Raw genomic sequence first — 19,967 nt, 5'->3', positions numbered from 1 at the left:
CAGGATTTGCTGCTCTAGATGTGACTGATCCCATTGCTAGCCCCACCAGGGTATCTGTGGAAGATTAGGGGCAAAGCTGTTCAGCTTCCTGAGAGTGCTTTTGCAGGGAAAATGGGTTTGACTATTGGTGGGGGGTTGAATGTCTTCCTAGTGAATGATACTGGTTGCAAAAAAATAACCAGATAGGTAATTGTGCTTTTTTTGTTGTTTTGGTTGTTGAAACAAATACAGGTAGTTTCTACTGATTCAATCAGTATGTCATCTTGCCAACCCCCATTTTGTCATCCTTCCCCTGAATCTGTTTTATCCTCTTAGGTAAGAGAATTATTGATTATTTGGGGGGTGGGGATATGATTTTTTTAAAAGCTGCAATGAATATTATAAGGGTGTATTATTTGGAGAGTTAAAAAACATCTTCCCTGAAGGAAAAAAATGGTTTAAAAGGCCTACTAACTTGGTCTAATTACTTGAATTAAGGAAGTAGGAGGCTTTTGCACTGACTTTGAACAACTTTCTTGACTTCCTGCAAAGAAGATCCTTTACAGTATTTTTGGAGAAGTTAGTAAAACCGAATCTGACATCACTACCTAGCAGTTTGTGTAGCTAGCAAAGTGGTTTGTCCTTAGGGTTAGCAGAGGAGGAAATTGCTCCCTCTCTGATAAGACAACAGCAAAGAGTATGCATTCATTTCTTTTATTTTTGATTCAGTTTCACAAAGAAAACCTTTTGCAGAGATAACTATTATTTTGCTTTTCAGAAGGACGCATGCTGTTTCATAGGAATACGGCTGATCTCCAGATATGACCATGTATTTGTGGCTTAAACTTCTGGCATTCGGCTTTGCCTTTCTGGATACAGGAGTGTTTGTTACAGGTAAGTACAAGTATATTTATATATCCCTAGTTATTTTTTTTTTCTTTGTGGCGGGACATTGGTTTGAAATAGGCAAAAAAAATAAGTTAAGTGTTGGAACTGGAAATGAGGAAGCTCACCATAAAATGGTCAAGGCTGTTGTAGCTCAGAGAGACATGGCTCTATGTGATAGGATACATTGTTACTGTTTAAAAAGGCATAAATGTTTGGGGAGAAAAATCACAACTTAAAAGAGACGCTGTCTCTCCGTATCTTTGTTTACAAACTGTTTAAGGATATTACAAAAGTGATGTTGTTGCCTAACCCTCAGATACATGAATGTAAATTTATGAAAGCCTAAAGAACTCTTAATGACAAAGTAAATGAATTTTCATCCTTTTAACAAAAAAATGGTTTTTTGTTTTGTTTTGTTTTTTGTTTTTTAAGTCGTAATATGGCTTTGGTTGCACGTAAGCCACTCTTTCTTTTTGAACTGGAGTTTGCTTCCTCAAATTTTGATTACCACTAAAATATTTTTGTTGAGTACTTAGCTATATATGATAGTCTAAAATTGTACATCTGGGTATTTAATAAAATATTAATTTGATGCATATTCTTAACACAGATGTATTTTAAAAGAAGTATATGGTTTTCTTCCTCATAGTTTTAATGATTATTTGCTTTGGAAATTTTTACGGGGCCACCGCCCTTCCTGGGTGATGGGTAAATATCAGAGCCCTAATGAGATAAAAATATTTAAACTCTTAATATTCGTGCAAATGTTGTATTCTATAGGAAAGTGTAATGGGGATTCTCAAGCACTCATTTAAGTTGAAGATCTTTGTATACTTATCTATTTAATGGACATTTCTTGAATAGTTTTAGTTTGAGTCATGAGTGCATTTCGGTTGATTGTTAAATGTAACTAAAAAATTGGTATTTAATATGACTCCTTACGATGTATCTAGAAGCTGTTTTTCATTATTGAAAGGGCATTGAAAATGACATTTTTGTAGGAATTCCAAATAAGTCAAACAAAAAAAGAAAATCTTTGCTAAAAGTCTCGCCTACTGGAATTCACTTTGAAATCTGTTTTTGACTTTCCACCACTCTTCTTTCCTCTGAAAGGCAGGGCAGTAGTTACCTCTTGAGCTTGTTACATTGCTCGTTGATACTTTGTGTAACCAAGAAGAGTGGAAAGTAGCATAAGACACTGTTTTGTTTTTTACTGCAAAGATGGGTTAAAAATTTTTTGATATAGCATTTTTGTCTTAGTACAAAAAATGCTTAACAAGCTATCTTCCTTATAAAGTTAGTTATCATAATCAAATCCAAATTGTAATGAATAATGATTTTAACCAGGTGACAATATGTGTACTCTCATAAATCAGAGTGAATATTGATTAAAAATTCCCCCTCAAGAACTATTGTGAAGCATTTTTAAATGAGCACAAAGAATCACTGAAATATTTTGTAGGACACAGAGCAAATCATCATAAAATTTCAGCTCACTCTATTAAGGATTTTTACTGTAAGGAATATCTTTGCATTTATGATCAAAAGTATAAAATTATCTAGAAAACTTTAAATCAATTGTGCCGAACAATTTGTACTTAAATAAGTGGATAGATAGATGTAGATTTATTTTGAAGGATCAAGCTTAACTTCAATTGCTTACATATATATCTAAAGCAAATACTTTTTCTAAAAGGTATTGATAGTCTTCCTGAAATTTAAAGTTAGTTTTAGAAAATAGTATAGGTCTAATTATCTGTGTCTGCAAATCTTGTTTAACATATAGATCTAATTATCTGTGTCTGAAAATCTTACTTATCACCTTTGACGTGCTGAGAGACATTTTGTGATTCAATGTATGATTTGGGAAGTTGTTAGTATTTTAAATTATGTATTTTTCCTTATTAGCAACAAATGAGTTTGATTACATGTTTGATTTTAACATGTTAAAATTGAGTTTAGTGATCATAGGAAATAATAGGCTTTTGGGCATCAAGTTTGTATTGTGTACTATAAAGGAATTAAAAAAAAACCCACAGAGCCAAATGTAGAGAGACATCAATTAATGGATAAATATATGCATAATTCAGTTGTGTTATTTAATATCTAAACTACAAATGCAGGCCAGGCATAATTAACTTTGCCATGGCAACAATGCTGGGTTGAGCTCTACCCAAATGCTTATAATCTCCTTGCTCTGTGCCTCTTTGCCACGATAACTGGAAACATTTGTTGAACATTTCTAAATAATTCTAGGGGACAATGATAGTTTTGAGAATGCAGGTAGAGATGAATGTTCCCTGACTCTAAAGAAGGTGTAATGCTGGGCAAATCTCTCCCTCTATAACATACCAGCTAGAGTATATGAGTTGTGTGAGTTACGAGTTATAACAGTTTAGCTTCACTTCCTGGTCATATTCTCCATTTCCCCAGATACATTAAAGACATATTTCATGTTACAAACGTGTATTATGCCTTGCACATCACAGGCTTTCAAAACAAATTGCGAATTGAATTTAATAAGCAATCTTATTAAGTTCTAAATTCTCCACAATTTAGAGATTTGGGGATGTGAACATTATTTTGTATGAGTCTTTTACAAGCATTTTTTTAATAAAAATCTGCCTGTGATTCTTATCATTGCTTAGAATTTGAAATGCATTTTGTTTTTTTTTTTTTGAAATGCATTTTGTTTGAGAAAGGGTAAAGTGCACTTGGGGAGGGGCGTCTGTCTTTCCTATTCCTGTCTCATTCTATATAACTAAGTAGAGAGGCAGAGAGGTTAGCTTGAACTGGGTCTTTTCTGTGTTCTGGGCTACTTGATATCCTTTCACCGATGACAATTAACTAGTGTAGGAATATAGATATTTCTATATTCTTCATATAAATATACATATACCTATACACACATTATAGTCTAGTGTTTATGTGTGAGTTATATAACACACACACACAAATATCTACTTATCTATCTTCTGGTTCTTCATATTTGTCTACTTTTAAATATCAGGGTTCTATGGGCTCTAATTCTTGGCCAGTTTTATTCTTGTTTTCTGTGCTCAGAGTTCCTTACCATTACCTGCTACGTATTGATGATCCTGTTTCTCATCTCCATACTCATTCCTGTGAGGTGCAAAAAAGAAAAAAAAAGAAAAGAAAAGAAAAAAATCTGAAGTGTATTTAATGCTCCTGAGTCTTATAATTTTACTTTTTAATAATCTCTAAAATCTTTTCTTCTTTCTTCTTCTCCCTTGACGTCATCTTAATTCATGCCTTTATCATTTTTTACCTGGAGTATTATTATAGTTTCCTAATCTAACTGAAGTCTCATTCATTTCTTTCTATGCTCTACACCTTAAGAATCTAAAAGGAAGGGAGAAGAAAAATCCCTCCGATATCTTCTCATTGCCTTTGGTAGCTATGCAAAACACCTCGCCAGAGCAACTGAGTCCACCAATGAGCTAGAGCTGGGCCTGGAGCTGGGCAGGGATTGTTTTTTTTCTTTTTTCTTGTATGATTCATTAAAATAGAAGCCACAGTAGGCAGTTTCAACACTCTGCTTGGCTTCTGTACACTTCCTCAGGACCTCGAAGGCTCTGTGCAAGTCCTATTTCCTGTTGAATGTTTCCTTCCGTCACTCATGCCACAAAATATCTCCACTGAAATCACACACTTTTTGCCACTCTTCTGTGGCATTTTTCACATACTATTTCAATTTACTGTTGATGGTGGTATTAATATTATTATTTACTAATCAGTGCGTTTACTTTCATTGCAACCTGTGTATAAGGAAGAAACTATGTCTTATGACTCTTTCTGTATCATCTGTATCTGATTTCTTACCAGACACTAAAAAAGTAATGGGTGGGTTTCTTTGACAAAACTGAAGATTATAATAATGAGAGAGAAAGGGGAATAATATGAAAAAAATTCAGAAGTAGAGGAGAGAGAAAGAGAGAAACATGAGATGAAAAAATTAGCCAGAAAGGGGAAAGATAGAGGGAGTTAGACAATGTCATCAAGATTAAATAGAATAATTTTGGATCTGGATCCCTACGGGCTTTGCCTTTTTCAAAATTTAATTGATTATTTTGCTATTTCCTTCTTTCATCTCCCTGTTTTCCCTTCTTATCTGGAAGATCTTCCTAATTTCTTAAAAATCCATAGTTCAGTAGTGTTATTCCTAAATTTTTCTTGGCCTGCTCTTTGGACATTTTTGCTAATGGCATTTCATTTGGTGGGGTAGTTTTGTTCTTCAGGTACAAATAACTATAGGAAGAAAAATAAGGAATGAGGCAGGGAAGGCGATACTCATCTAAAAGGGGGATGAAACACAGAGTCAGGTCCAGTCCTTGCAGGTACAGGCATGGACACTGGTAGTGCTGTGGGACTGTTTTCAAGGGCTCACTCTACGTATTGCGTTGCGTGCACACAGAAAGTTTGCAGGGAGTCTGGGCATCATTTCTTACTAGATAACAAGATAATGAATTTCAATTTGAGTAGGTAGAAAGCAGAGATTTACAGTTAGTTTGATTAATTTTGCTGGTGAAAGCAGAGTGTTAACACAGACAAGGTTTTCTGTTCAGATCATGTATATATGTAAGTCATCTGGGTTCAGAGTAAGAAATTTGTCATCACCAAATACCGTTGATCTTTTTCTGTCATCTTATAAATTTAGGGAAATATTTGCACAATGGAATGGAAATTGAACTTAATCTCAGTTTAAATTTAATTTCAGCCTAGTCTAAATAGCTGTGTCAGTGCTGGATACCTAACTACATACTATTTGCCTATTACTAATGGATTAGTGCTGTGACTTTTATATATGGGAGAAAAAAACTCTTTAGGGAAGGATGGAGAAAAAAATGAAATACTGTAAGCTATTTGTTTAGCCATATGATGTGATATCTATTTCTACATAATACTGAAATATATAGACATATTTTGTGTACATGGCTATAACCAATATTTAGATGGGAAAATATCTAATCATTGCCTCAAATGTTTAATATGCATTCATTTTTATATGTCCAAGTGCTACTTCAATTTCAGTTTGCCTGGAGTCTGGGGAATGGCTACTATAAGCAGAGTATTGCGTATTCAGGAATAATAACAAAAATAAGAAAAGATAAATAAAATTTTGACATAAATAAACATAAAGCCAATGTTAGTGAAATATATAAGCACCTTCCACGTGCCTTCATAATATCGTCAATTGACTCCCCTTTGAAAAGATCATCAGCAAGATTATCAATACTTTTATTAGATTCTTCAAACTCAAACAAACTAACGTCTTCCATGGTGCTTAGCTATAGAATACTGTGTTTAAAAAGTAAATGTTTATTTCCTACTAAAAATGAGCCACAAATATCTGAAATGAAAAAGTTATTTTACTATAACTTCAATTTCTCCTGTATATACTGCACGTGTGATAAAACTATAACTACATGCCATGATATTCAAATGAAAATGATTGCCATTCACATAGTTAAAAACTACTTCCAAGCAAAACATGAACAACTGCAGGAAAATCATCAGCCCTCCAAAAAGGTGATCTGCTAATGCTGGAGCACAAATCAAGAGCTAAGGGCAATTCAGCATCACACTCACATGTATTAGAAAATGAACACCTACTCTGGCAAACGTAACAAAAAGCACTGATATGCAAGAAGAAATTCTCTGCATTGTAAATAATAGTAATAATAAATTGTCCTGATAGTCATGAATATAGACTAGAGAATCTTATATAAATAATAGTGATGTTAAGAGATGATAGCAAAGGGCCGATATCATAGCAGTAAAGTGTGGTCACCAAATTTTATATGCCTCCACTTAAAGAAAAAAAAACAGTAATTTGTTTACTGATAAAAGAAATACCAACCATCACAGGAAATGAGTCAGGCGCCATTCTGCACTGGAGATGGCATTTGGATCGAGAAGCATTTTGAAAATCGAATTCAATGAATTATATGATCTCCATTCAAATAATTTTCTATCTTTGATATACAGTGTCCTCACCTATAATGTGCTTTAAGCACTAAAAGTGATAACACTTGTGAAAATGCTTTGAAAACTATGAGATATCATGCAAAGTTGTGTGTTTTACTCATGTGATCCCATAAAATCACAGCACAGAGCTCTTTATCATTGACACATGATTCCAAATCACATCTCTTCCTTTAAGAAACTGGGAGGAGATACAGTTTAAGGCTATGTGACAGAGGAATAAACCCTAATAGATCTTTGAATTCTTTTAACTTTGCACCCCCTGTTTTAGGGATTTTCAGGCTACTCTGGATTCTACCTCTTAAATAGTCTGTAAATCCAACTCTTTGCTAAAGGTTCTCATTGTTTATTGTAACAAGAGCCTGCACTCTTGCCTCCTTTCAATCCATAGAGTTTCCATACCCACCTCCACCAGGAGGATCGATGTAAAAGGGTAAAACTTACCTTTGTACATCCTTCCTTCAGTGGCTCCCAATTGGATAGAGAATATACTGATCCCATGATTTTGATCCCAAGGATGTCTAAGAAAATAAGCATTTAATTAAAATATACCTACATTTATGAGTTTTCCTTGAGAACAGCTTCTACAGAAAAAAAAAATATCTGTTAAGCCAGCTTAATTCCTTGAATATTATTATATAGCCTGATTAAATCATGACCAATTTTTTTCATGAAGAGAATTTTACTAAACTTATGTTCAATAGCATTACTTTTCATTCAATTTTTATAGTTACTATTAAATTCATTAATCAAGTTTTATCCACATCCAATTTTACTGATTAGAGACTTATGCCTCTGAGAATTTTCCTTTGTGGTTATAATATTTCTAAGTGAATTTTTTTGTCAAATAATAGAAATATAAAATTTCCCAAAAATGTTTTAATTCTTCTATTTAGCCAGAAACAACATTACTTGTGTGCAAATTTAGCCATTGCTTCTTTCTTTTTTCTTTTTTCCTTCTTTCCTTCCTTCCTTTTTTTCTTTCTTTCTTTTTTTTTTATATTTCAATGTTACACAAAATGTAATGGATCTAATGTAATTATTTACTTCTGTCAATTTTTTTTTTTACTTCTGTCAAGTTTTAAATTGGGCCATGTTAGACATTTTCAAATTTATATTGTGTTGAAATTTCTATCAGCAACAATCATTTTGTTATTGAGAGCTCTTTAAGCAAGATTCATTTTGAGATTTTAAGGGTTTTGATTATTTCTCAATTAGCCAATGGAAACTTTAGAAGTACTTACCAGATTGCTATATAGACTAGAACTGTATTTTTATTCTTATTCATGTGCCATTCTTATTAGTTTACACACCTTATGCCAAATTCTTACTAGTTGCTATAGCAAAAATTAGAAGAATCAAGATGATAAATTTGTTTTCAATGTACATCAGGGAGTGAGCTCAAAATAAGGTGTCAAATCATTCTACTCTTGTCTCTGCAGTTAGGAAAAATAAAGTTACTAGCATGGTATGCACAACTTTAATTTAATCCACACAGATTTCTTTCTAGCTTTATCTGTAACTACTTTGCAACGTGTACTCCACAGTCGAACCTTGAACAATGGAGGTTAAGGATACTGATGCCCTGCACAGCCAAAAGTCTATGGTATAACTTTTGATTCCTCCAAAACTTAACTACTAACAGCATACTTTTGAACATAAGACTTAATGATAATATAAAAAATTGATTAATACATATTTTGTATATCATGTGCATTATATACTATATTCTTACAATAAAGTAAACTAGAGAAAAGAAATGTTATTAGGGAAATGAAATCATAAGGAAGAGAAAAAAACATCAACTGTATAATCCTCTTGTAACTTGCATTTTTTCCTAAAAATAGAATGTTTTCTTGTCTCCAAACTGTTGGCCATGCTGTTTCTTCTTCCCTCCACATTTTTCTTAACTGGGTAAATTATAATTGCTCTTCAAACTTTAGTTCAACTGTCACTTCCTCTGGGCAACCCTCTTGGATATTCCCTGCTCTTCCAGTCCTTTCACACATAGGCAGGTGTTTGTCTGCTGCGATGATCCCATGAATAATCCTCTTGGAGAGCTTTTTATTTGGGTGTCTTTCATAGTAGCTGGTGAGCTTATGTAGATTATCATTGGGTCTCTGCTTTATTTATCAATAGGTAGATAAGTACCCGTGGATCGTTGGAACTTATTTGTTAAATGAATGGATAGTTGTCTGTATAGTCCAACCCTGTATGTAGAAAGTACTTAACAACGTATAAAAACACTTTTAAATCTGTCCTTTTGTTGTTGTTATTTCAGCAAATTATTTATGGTAAAGTTTCTATATGATAGGAAAGCTCAGGAAATAGGAGGAAGAAAAAATTACTTAAAATCCTTGCTCACATTTTTTTCTCTTGGTTTCTATCTCTGTTTTGATTATGTGCTATATTATGTGCTATATGTTAAATTGCATATCCCATTTTTTTTCTAAGTAAACCATGATTATTCTAGGCAACTTGAGAGATACAGAAATGAATAATAGGAAAAATTAAAATCTCCCAGATTCTCAAAACCCATCACTAAAATCATCCTGAATATTTATTTCACCAGTCTAGCTAAATATGTTTATTTATTCATTAATTCATTTCATGCACAAATATTTTATGAGTGCTTTCCCTGTATCTTCAGCTGGGAATATCATACTCTATGCCTAGCCTCGGAAAATCTATACTCTCATCATGGCAGTGGCTGCTTGGAGATGGGGTTTTAAATCTTCCAAATTCTCCATAAGCTTTCTCATCAAAGTAATAATATACCTTGCAGCAGATCATTAATTATGTTCTCCATCTTTTATAAATTCGGATTAAAAATTGTTATTTTAAAAATCTACATATAACATACCATTTAAGTAAAAACTCTGTTCTTGCCAAACAACATCTAGGCCCCTGTTCCAACTAGATTTCTTCTTTATGCCTTCAGTTATAGAAGTTCTGAAGCTGCCATTGAGTTGCGTAGATTATTATTAGCTATTTAATAAATAAAGGTGGTACATGCAAAGAGGAACTAGCCAAGAGTTCCAATTCCCTTTGGTTTGTTTGTTTGTTTGTTTGTGATTTAAGCTGAAAATTAAAGCTTCATTTGGAGAGACATGTTAAAACATACACAGCATGCAAACTAATCCTTAAATTTTTTCAATGATCTTTCATATTAATTTTCCAAGGTCATTGGTTAATAAAGGCTGATATTTCATCCTGGGTCAGTCTGATTCTAGGTCTTTTTTTTTTTTTTACACTGGATTACTCAGCCTGGTTAGTCATTAGCCTAGTAACCAGGTAATGAGGACATGACTACTTGATGATACACAAATCACACCAAGATGAAAGGTGCTTGGTAGTGTCTCAGAGGTCATTTGTGTGAAACATACATTTCAGCCCAATGCACCTGATTTAGCTATGTAGGTGAAACATTGGGCACCCAATCACTTTCATATCTTTAACAAGATATAAGCTAAGATTTTGTCTCATAAAAGACAAAGGACATCTTTGATTAATTTGTATTTACTATGAATATTGATGCTGCATTAATAATGCAAAAGTAATGTTGCCATCATCTTGAAATGGAGCTTAAGAAGATACTCCACTGAGTCTGTCCGGAGGTGAGTGATATGATGGAAAGAATGGATTTTCCCCAACCTAATTTGTTTTTGATATTACATAAAGTGAAAGCCATTGAATAATTTACCAAAGTATCTATATATATATATATTTTTTTTTTTTAATTTTTGAAGTGCAAGGGAAGTAACTTGACCTTTGTTAAACTCTTTGATCATGGAAAACACATGAGGTTCTCATCTTATTCCAGGAAGTGTAGACACCAGATACGCTTTTTATAGTTATCCAAGAGGCATATTAAATAAATCTGGTAGAGCTATCTTACGGTTTTCTACTTCAGGGACAGGTTGGCTAAAACTCAAGGGGGAGGAAAGAAAAAAATATGTTTATTGTTTGGTTACTATGATAAATTTGGGCTGTCAATCAAGTAACTTAGGTCAAGTATTCTACTTTAAATTCTTAGACTCAGTTTTCAAATCCCCCCCCTTTTTTTTGTTTCAAAACTATGATTTTTAACTTATGCCTAATAAGTCCTAAGTCTTTCTGTCTTTTTAGTGACCATGTTTTTATTTCGAAATTTACTGATGGAACCTTTAGGTATGTTCAAGATACATAATAGCTAAGAAAAAATAAAGCAGAAGATATCAGTTCAGAGTATTGACTGTGAGAGGGAGTGATGATATGTGGGAAGTAGATAAGCAAAACAAAAGGGCCAGGATGCTGACAAAAATAATTTAAAGAGATAATACTAGAAATATTGGATTCAAACAAGCTCTAACCTTTAATATGCTTAAGAAATTGGCTTGGAAATGTTGCCTGGATTCCATTCTGAGCTTTCCAATTGGAAACATTACCTTTTAAATCCTCAGTTTCCTTATGTATACAATGGAAATTATAGCAGTAGGTATTAAATGAGATAACTTACTCATTGACTTAGCCATTTTAAAAATAGAACCCCTATTATGTGCTAGGAACTATTCTAAGTGCTGACACAGTGGTAAATAAAACAGAAGTACCAACCTTTATGAAGCTTACATCTTAGCAAAAGAGATGAAACCAAGTGAATAACTGAGAAGGGTTCAGATATTGATGAGTTCTGTGAAATAAAACAGTATGACATGATGGAGACAGGCTAAATTCGGGGAGTGACTGGCTCTTTAGACAGTGATCAAAGAAGGCCTCTTAGAAGTAGAATCATTAGGCTGCTAACATTGGCTAACAAGAGTTTAAAGATTTATGTAAAGGAGAACTGGCAGGTGCAAAGTTTCTTCAGAAAAACAAAAAACTTGGTGGGTACTAAAGGAAAGGAGGTCAAATGCTTGCAGTATGGTGAGTCAGAGCTAAGTGGTTTGTGGTGGAGCTGGAGAGATATGTAGAAGGAGAAGGCCCTATAAGGCCTTATTGAAAATGGAAAGAATTTGGATTTTTACCTTAAGTATAAAGAGAAGAAGCTATTTGGAAGTTTTAAGCAGAGAATGACTAATCTTATTTCCATGTTAAAGAGACTACTCTGGCTGCTGTGAGAATAGATTGGAAGTGAATTAAAACCTTGAGACCAGTTAGGAGCCAGTTGGATTGATGGAAAAGGGAAATGGGTTGGTATCTGGACTAGGTGCTGGCAGTGGAGGTGGAAAGAAAGGACAGATGTATATTGGATCAAGAGAAGTTTCTGTGTGGAAGAAAAATAGGAAATTATACAGAACAAGACATTTTTTCCTCCTGAGCAATTAGGATGAGAAACACCCCAGTTGGAGTAGGCAATCGAGGATTCTATTTTATTCATATTAATGTTTGAATTCTCATTAGACATTCAACTTGAGATATCTAGAAGTCAATTGGAGTTAGGAGTGTGGGGCTCATTAGGACTAGATTGGAGTCATACCTTTGGAAGTCACTGTATACAGATGGACTTTAAAGCCAAGGGACTGAATGTGATACTGTAAAGGAATGTTTAGAGTCAGAGGACCTAATTCTGAGCCCTGGGACACTCCATATTTGGAGGGGTTGAGAGGAGAGACTAGGAAAAGAAAAGTGAGAAGGGGTAGCCAAAGTGGGAAAGGAAAAAAAAATTGTTTTGGATGTTGAGAAAAAGGGGCTTAGCATGCTTGCTGGCATATAATAAGAATCCAGTTAATTTCACATAAAAGTCCAAATCCGTGTCTCTTGAAAAGTTGATTGAACAGTGATTGTGAACTAATTATTGTCAAATATCCCTACTTAACTTTAATACTGTCACAAAAGTATGAAAATAATTTGTAATAATATTTGTAAGAATTAAATATATATGTATGTATGTGTGCATATGTACAACATATATCTCCTTTGCTAGCTTGGCTATTCAAAAAAGAAAGATATGACTTAAACTAATTTTTAAAATAAAATCTATATAAAATATATTGAGAGACAAATTAATTAAAAATTTAATTGAAAATGTCTTGAAAAGACAATGTTATGTTGAATCCCTTGTGTGGTATGGTTTGTTTCGATGCACACTGATAGAAAACTTTAAAAGTACTATTTAAGCTAATACATGGACAGGTTAGGGGGTTTGTTGAACACTAATAAGTTACACAAAAGGCTTATCTCTAAATCAAATTTAAAATTTTTTACTTCTTTGAGGTATTTAAAAAATAATTGGTTATTACTTAGGCTTGTATTAGGTAGGACCAAATAGCCTTCATAATTATACAGCTTACAAATAGAAATTTGTCCTTTTGGGAATATATGTATTTCCAAAGAAAAACTGCCAAGGCTGAAGTTAAAATATGTTCATTTCAGCCTTGGCAGATTTTCCTAAAAGAGATATAGCTGTAGATATAGCTCAACTTACTTTTGTACCAAATGATAATTAATTAGTAAGGTAAATTGTTCATTAAAAAGAAAAATAGTGCTACCATGTGCCAGGCACTATGCTCATACTTTATAAATATGATCTCATTTAACTTAAGTATGCATATGCAAATCATTATGGAGTCTAGCTTATACTTGACTTTAATATCAGTAAAGTTGTCAGTTTCCTGATATTTTTTCATAGTTTACTGATTATCATGACCTAAAAGGGAATAGCTAATTGTAATTTTTCTTGTTCTAATTTTAAATACTAAAATTGAGAAAGGAGTGAAGAAAGGGAAGTAATAATGAGCTTTTCCCAAGTGCCTGTTACTCTGTAGGATGCTTCGCCTGTATTGTGTTATTGAGCTTTATCTTTCTACATTTTGTTTCTAATCGTTCAGAGTATTAAATAATGTTCAGATAAACCTTGGTCACTAGTGTGAATAGCAGAAAACAGAATTATGGCTAGGCCAAAAGAATAAGCAATCTAACTATTCTTGATATTTGTTGTTGTTATTATTATTATTATGGTATTTTGCTTAAGTTGAAAATGGGTATGTCAGATGTTTGGGCAGCTTACAATGATCTCAAAAATGAAATCATATTGAAAAGGCTCAGCACAGGAGAAAGTTGTGCGGCTTTCTCTTCCTGTCCTACTTCATTTTCACAAGGATATAAAGCCATAGTTTTAGCACATCTGCTTCATAGCATGTGAGAGACAGAACGAGAGGGGGAGAGAGATTGAGAGTGGGAGAGAGGAGAGAGGAAAGGGGTGGGGGGCAGAGGCCAGGAAGGAGAGAAAGTGAATCAATTTTTTGCAGACAATATTTTAGTGTGTGGAAAATAGATAATCCTGCATGTAGGCACATGCATAATTTACTGGAATGCAGGAAATCTAGCTGTATGTAGGTAGTAGGGAACTAAAAAGCCTGGGAAACCTCAGCCATCCATTTTAAGATGTGTTAACTCAGTTATGCAAGAAAATGTCACTATTTGGGTTTGGGTTTTTTTTTTCCTCCCTATTTTGAGAATAAAAGTTTGAATGAAGGAAATAACTTTCCATCTTGGAAAAAAAAAAAAGGAGTCAGTATCATTTCAATGTGTAGAGCTGTGATACCACATGGCAACTTTAGAACAAATGGAACCCACAAGCCCATCTATAGGTTCAAGAAGGAGAGGTTCTCACACAGAGGGAGATTAAAAATATTTTCAGGGTGATCTACACCAGAAGATCATGAAGGCCTTTGAAATAAAAGATTATCCCTGTTTCAAGAATAGAAGGTGGTTTTATGTGGAGGGCAGCGAGAAGGCACGATAAAGAACTATTGGGAATGGCTAGTAGGAGATCAAAGACCAGTAGAACCTCAAAATTCTGGAAATGGAACAAGTCAGATACAATATAAGGAGTACTTCAAAGATGAGGGAACAAGAATAATAAAAATATCTTTAGTTGTCAGATGTAAAATTTGTGCCAGTTTTGCCACATTTTATTTTTCAAGAGAACTGTAAAACCAAAGATATTTTTTGTTGACATCAATTTAACTGTGCATATTTTTCTCATCTATCATAATTAGTCAACTTTCCTAAAGAAAAAGAAAATGCATTATGCTCAGAGTCTAAAATGTCTTTTTTTGGTTATCCTTAATAGAATGCATTCCCTTAAACTAAATTTTAATATTGACATTTCTATGTAGAGGGTGGCCATAGAAAATGAATGTGAAATCACATAATAAAGTAGGGTGAAATGAAATAATAAAAAGATTGTTGCATTCTTTAAGCATTTGCAAAACTATAAAGGAGTGTAGAAGTTGTTATTACTATTATAATTAGCTTCTCTTTTGGTTTTTCACTTTGAGAGTTGGCTTACAAATTGAAATCTCGATTTTAAAAAAATAAGAGAGTGTTCTCATCCTAACTCTAAATCAAAGTACAGAAATATGGAATGTTCAAACCACTGTCAGTGTAGATTCCTATTTTGTAATTACACTACCCTACAAACGTTTGTATTTGTTAAAGAGCTAATAGAATAAAGAGAAGAAAGAATCAGTGCAATCTGCAATGCCATGATTTTGTAGAATCTTTGCTCTGGTATATGTTTTGTCAGTTTATGAAAGGAAATGCTTGCCATGGACTTTTGTTTTTCTAAATTATGACCTTTAGATTTCAAATAAAAATATATACAGAATGATGTTTCTGGAAAAAAATCAAGTGCTCTTTATTTTAAATCATCCATTATTCTATTCCTTATTTAATTTAGAATATATTTCTATAATTCCTTTAAAACAAAAAGTAAAGCATGATTCATTTAAAAATCAATTCTGGCTTTCCTTATGCATGAATTTTCTCTGAGGTAGGACTTCTGAAGGATATCAGATACCATAACTCGTCCTTCATTCTAGGCTTCCATTTTATGGGCTGAACATCTGGATTTGATGGCCAAGAAAACATTTCCTTCCTCTGACTTTTCTAATAATCTTCTCTATCAGATACACATGTTTCATGTTTGTCAGTAAAATTGACCTAATTTTCATGTCTATTGTTTTAACATGCAATTAGAGAATTTTTACTGACCAGTTTTTAAAATACATTTTAATTTTGTATGAAAATAATATTAAGAGCCAGTCTAAAAGTAGTACTAGAAACACAGATATTTTCCTTTATTGTGGTCATTGATTTAAGATCCACCAACATGTTGTTAAAAGGTCCAGAGGTTAACAATAATGATGGCACATGGGGCGGATTAAAATTCTTTTTGAAAAAAAATTACTTAAATTTTATTTAGTATCTTATTTTCTTCTGATTAAAAACAATATAGCTAGTGGAATGAAACACTGACATCTAAATTTTCACTCTCTTGTTTTACAAGGAAAGGGGATTTGAAATTAGGATTTAGGGGTTATGTGGCAACCCAAAATTTATTCACACAGGTTACAAGTACTAGTTTGTTTTCAGTGAAGAGAGGACAAGGAAATGTTTTCTCTTGTTATCTATTGTCTTATTTTACAATTGTAGCAATTGATCTACTGAACTCTTCAGTCTGCAAAATGCAACAGGTAACAAGCAACTTTGGTCCCTCTCTCACTCTAAATACATGAGTATTAAAATGAAAAATTTAAAACTGATCAATTTTCTTGCCTACAATATTTAAATTACTAAGAATGTATTTAAAGATGCATAAATACTTTGGGGAACTTTTATCTCAGGAAATATATCAATGGGTTTTACCTGTCAAACCCAGTCAGTGAATTAATTAACAACACTACTATTCAGAGGCAGATTTTCTCTTTATTTTTATGGTCTTTGTATTGCAGGTATATACTCAAAAGAAATTAATATACACACAGGATATAAAAGGACCAGAAAAACATGTCTTCACATTAAAACAAAAGACAATGAAGATGCCTTTTATTTTTAGATAATACATTTAAATTTTATTGTATTCTTCACTATTTACCAAGAGTCAAGAATTGTACAAGACATAGGATTCTATTGAAGTAGCAATGTTATTTCCTGCCTGTATTTGGGTTTGGATTCCTAGAGAAGAAATTTTAAAGAAAGAGGAAGAGAATTTGGAAATTTGGAGGCTACAATAATACAAGCCAACAATATTTACATAACAGTGCAATTTTAGAGAAAAAGGAGACTAGAAATCATCTAATGTAACTCATCTATTTTACAAAATAATAGAAAACTGAAACTCAAAAACATCTAATGACTTGTCCCATGTTTTACCAAAAATGAAGGGATTTCATTGGTCCAGCAGTCCTCCAGTGGATCACGAGGTTTTACCCATTTATCAAGTTTGCCTGATATAATGAAATGAGTATCAGATTAGACTTTCTGGGACAAGTCTTGAGTCCTTGATCTATCACTAATTCTTTTTCACTAGACTTAGACTCTGACATGTGGTGTTGGATACGTTATTTAACTTAATTAAACCTCAGTTTCTTTTTTAATGAAATGAATTGCTGAGTTGAATTGCTCAGCCTTGAATGGACTGCTATGTTGGCTTGGATAAAAGAGCTGTCCTGAGGATGTTTTGCAGTATCCCTGGCCTTGCAACTGGATGCAGTAGCTCACCTCCTTTCTCTCTTCCTGCAACAGTCATGGCAACCAATAAAACATGTCATCAATGTCCCTTGAAGACAAAATTTCCAGCCCTCACCACCTTCCTTTAGAAACACTAATTTATTTTAAATCATTTCTTTAGGACTTACCCAATAATAACACTGTGCTAGTCTAGACTATATGCTTAAGTCTTGGATGCTTCATTAGAAAGTGCTTGCTAAGCATTATTCCATGAGGTTTGTTGTGTACTTGTTACATTGACCAAAGGGGGCATCCTATAATTTTTGGAAACAACAACAACAAAAAAAGATCAGGGGGGCCAGAATGGCTCAATGGTTTAAGTGTCCAATTCTTGAACTTTAGCTCAGGCGTTGATCACAAGGTTGTGAGTTCAAGCCCCACTCTGGGCTCCATCTTGGCATGGAGCCTACTTAGAAAAAAAAAAGATCAGAAATATTCACAAGTAAGAAACTTAGAGTAGCAATGAAATATTAAATATTAGAAAGATTTTAGGAAGACTTAACAAAACAATATCAAAACTATTCAATGTAATTGGCATAATTTTTTCACATAAGAATTATCTGTGTATTTACCAGTTGTACCAAAAGGTACAACAACAGTTTAGCCATCGTTGAGACTCACTACACATCATAGGTGTCCACTATCCATGTTTCCTTCTAAGACCATTTTAACTGTTAGGGCAGTTATTTCCAGTAAGACTTCTCTAGAACAAATATTAGGTATTTCATAGTGAATAGGATTGCAGGTATATTTTCATCCTTTGCACAGGGAAGAAATAGGCTCCTACTACTCTCAGTTTACATTAAAAGATTTTATCGTTTCCCTTTCTTTCTCTTGTCCACCCCCATTTTTCCCGCAAGTGGGTTCAGGTACCTGCCAATTGAAGACAAGAGCCTCTTATAGAGACAGTGTATGCTCAGGAGCTACAAAGGGACATTGGGAATTTGCCTCTAGCAATCGATAGCTGACCAGAGAGCTAGTCTGATGAACTGGGCAACATGCCACAGGGTGACTTTGTCATACATTGCTACAAATTCCCCTAAGGAACTTTATTACTTGTGATTTGAGGAGGAATGCATGTCGGGGAGGTGGTGTGGGGGGTGGCTGCACAAGGAAAGTTTAGTTGTGACAAAGTGGGAGCTGAGAGCTCAAATAGGTTGGTTGTGTTTTGCCAGATGGAGATAAAACCTGAGGCAGCCACATCCTGTGACTAGAAATTGTTAAAGTGGGCAGACTTATATCCGGAAATAATAGTAAAGTGCACAAGACAAGGTGACTAAATTAGAGAGAGGAAATCGATTTTGTTTAAATTAGAAGATCTTTTTCTTGACTTTATAGAATATTTTAGCACCATGAGGGAATTAAGGTCATCATACACTTAGTGTATATATGTGTGTTCATATGTAAAATAAATATTGTGATTTATCTTGTTTTCAGTAAAGCAAAGTTTAGACTGAGATCCAAAATACTTGGTTACTGGAGAAGAGAAAATTAGCTGGGTCTTTTTCCTAATTACAGTGTTTATAATATTTCAGAAATGCAACTTTTCTAATTTTACTAGTTGATAAAATATGAATGGAGAAAAAAATCTTTTTCTGATACTGTATACTGTCATCAGATTATTACTAGTGCTTTAGATTTTTTCCATTAAAGAAATTCAACGTTAATAAGACTTACCATTTTCTATTTTTATTGGGGTCAAACAGTGGAGGTTTAATTTTCCCCCAAGCTATAATAAAGGATGTCATGAATAAACTACTTTTTTTCATTTTACATAAAAATAGATTCATTATAGATTTTCTTTTTTTTTATTTTTATTTTTTTAATTTTTATTATTTTATTTTTTATTTTATTTTATTTTTTATTTTTATTTTTTATTTTTATTATTTTTTTTTATCATTATAGATTTTCACCTAAAATTCCAAACATACCTGAATAAAGCATAGTCAGTTTTGTGGATGAAAATCAGTTGTCATTTTAAAAAATAAACGTTTTCATTTTGATCTCTGTTGCTACTTCTGGGTTATGACTGAGTCCGGAAGCAGAAGTTGCAAAACACTGTGAGAAAATTTTTACTCTATTTTTTTTTTCGATCTCCACCCGAATGGAAATACCAGAAGTCTGAGAGGAAAGTCCAGTTTTGCTAAATGTCCAATTTGGTGTTGCATCTCCACATCTGGATTATGTCTTCAATTATGTCTTTAGAGCTCCCCTCTATCCAATCAGAATTGCTGCTCATGTTTAACATCCCTGTCCTCATACCAAGAGAATTCTTTTAGGTTTCTTATCGCCACTGGCTACCTCTGTACCCCATAAAGGTATGCATTGGTGCCATCTCTTCCATAATTATACAGAAAGAAGTGTAATCATGGTTATTCAATGAGTGTGTTAGACTGAGCTTATCCACTAACCAGCTTGGTGCAATAGAACAGTTTTTTTTTGTTTTTGTTTTTTCACTTTTCCAGGGAAGAGGTGTAAGGTCATGTAGATTGAAGCCATCCCACATGCCAGCAGGGGCATCTTTCTGACCCCCGTCTCACTAAAATGCCCTTTCTTTTTTTTTTTTTTTTAAATTTTTATTTATTTATGATAGTCACAGA

General features: G+C 33.3%; 1 protein-coding gene across 5 annotated transcripts in view; it reads left to right on the top strand.

Moving 5' to 3' along the window:
* The first annotated feature begins 519 nt into the window (after positions 1-519).
* Positions 520-19,967, top strand: part of PTPRC (protein tyrosine phosphatase receptor type C) — a 126,244-nt gene continuing 106,796 nt past the window's right edge. For all 5 annotated transcript variants that reach the window (XM_025429698.3, XM_025429697.3, XM_025429696.3 and 2 more), the window contains exons 1-2: positions 520-676; positions 758-873. In XM_025429698.3, the coding sequence (XP_025285483.1) occupies positions 801-873 (73 nt within the window). In that variant the 5' untranslated portion in view covers positions 520-676; positions 758-800. The remainder of the gene's footprint in view (positions 677-757; positions 874-19,967) is intronic.

This window comes from Canis lupus, chromosome 7 (genome assembly GCF_003254725.2).
Source record: "Canis lupus dingo isolate Sandy chromosome 7, ASM325472v2, whole genome shotgun sequence".
Taxonomy (NCBI): domain Eukaryota; kingdom Metazoa; phylum Chordata; class Mammalia; order Carnivora; family Canidae; genus Canis; species Canis lupus.
This window is presented reverse-complemented; position numbering and strand designations above follow the sequence as displayed.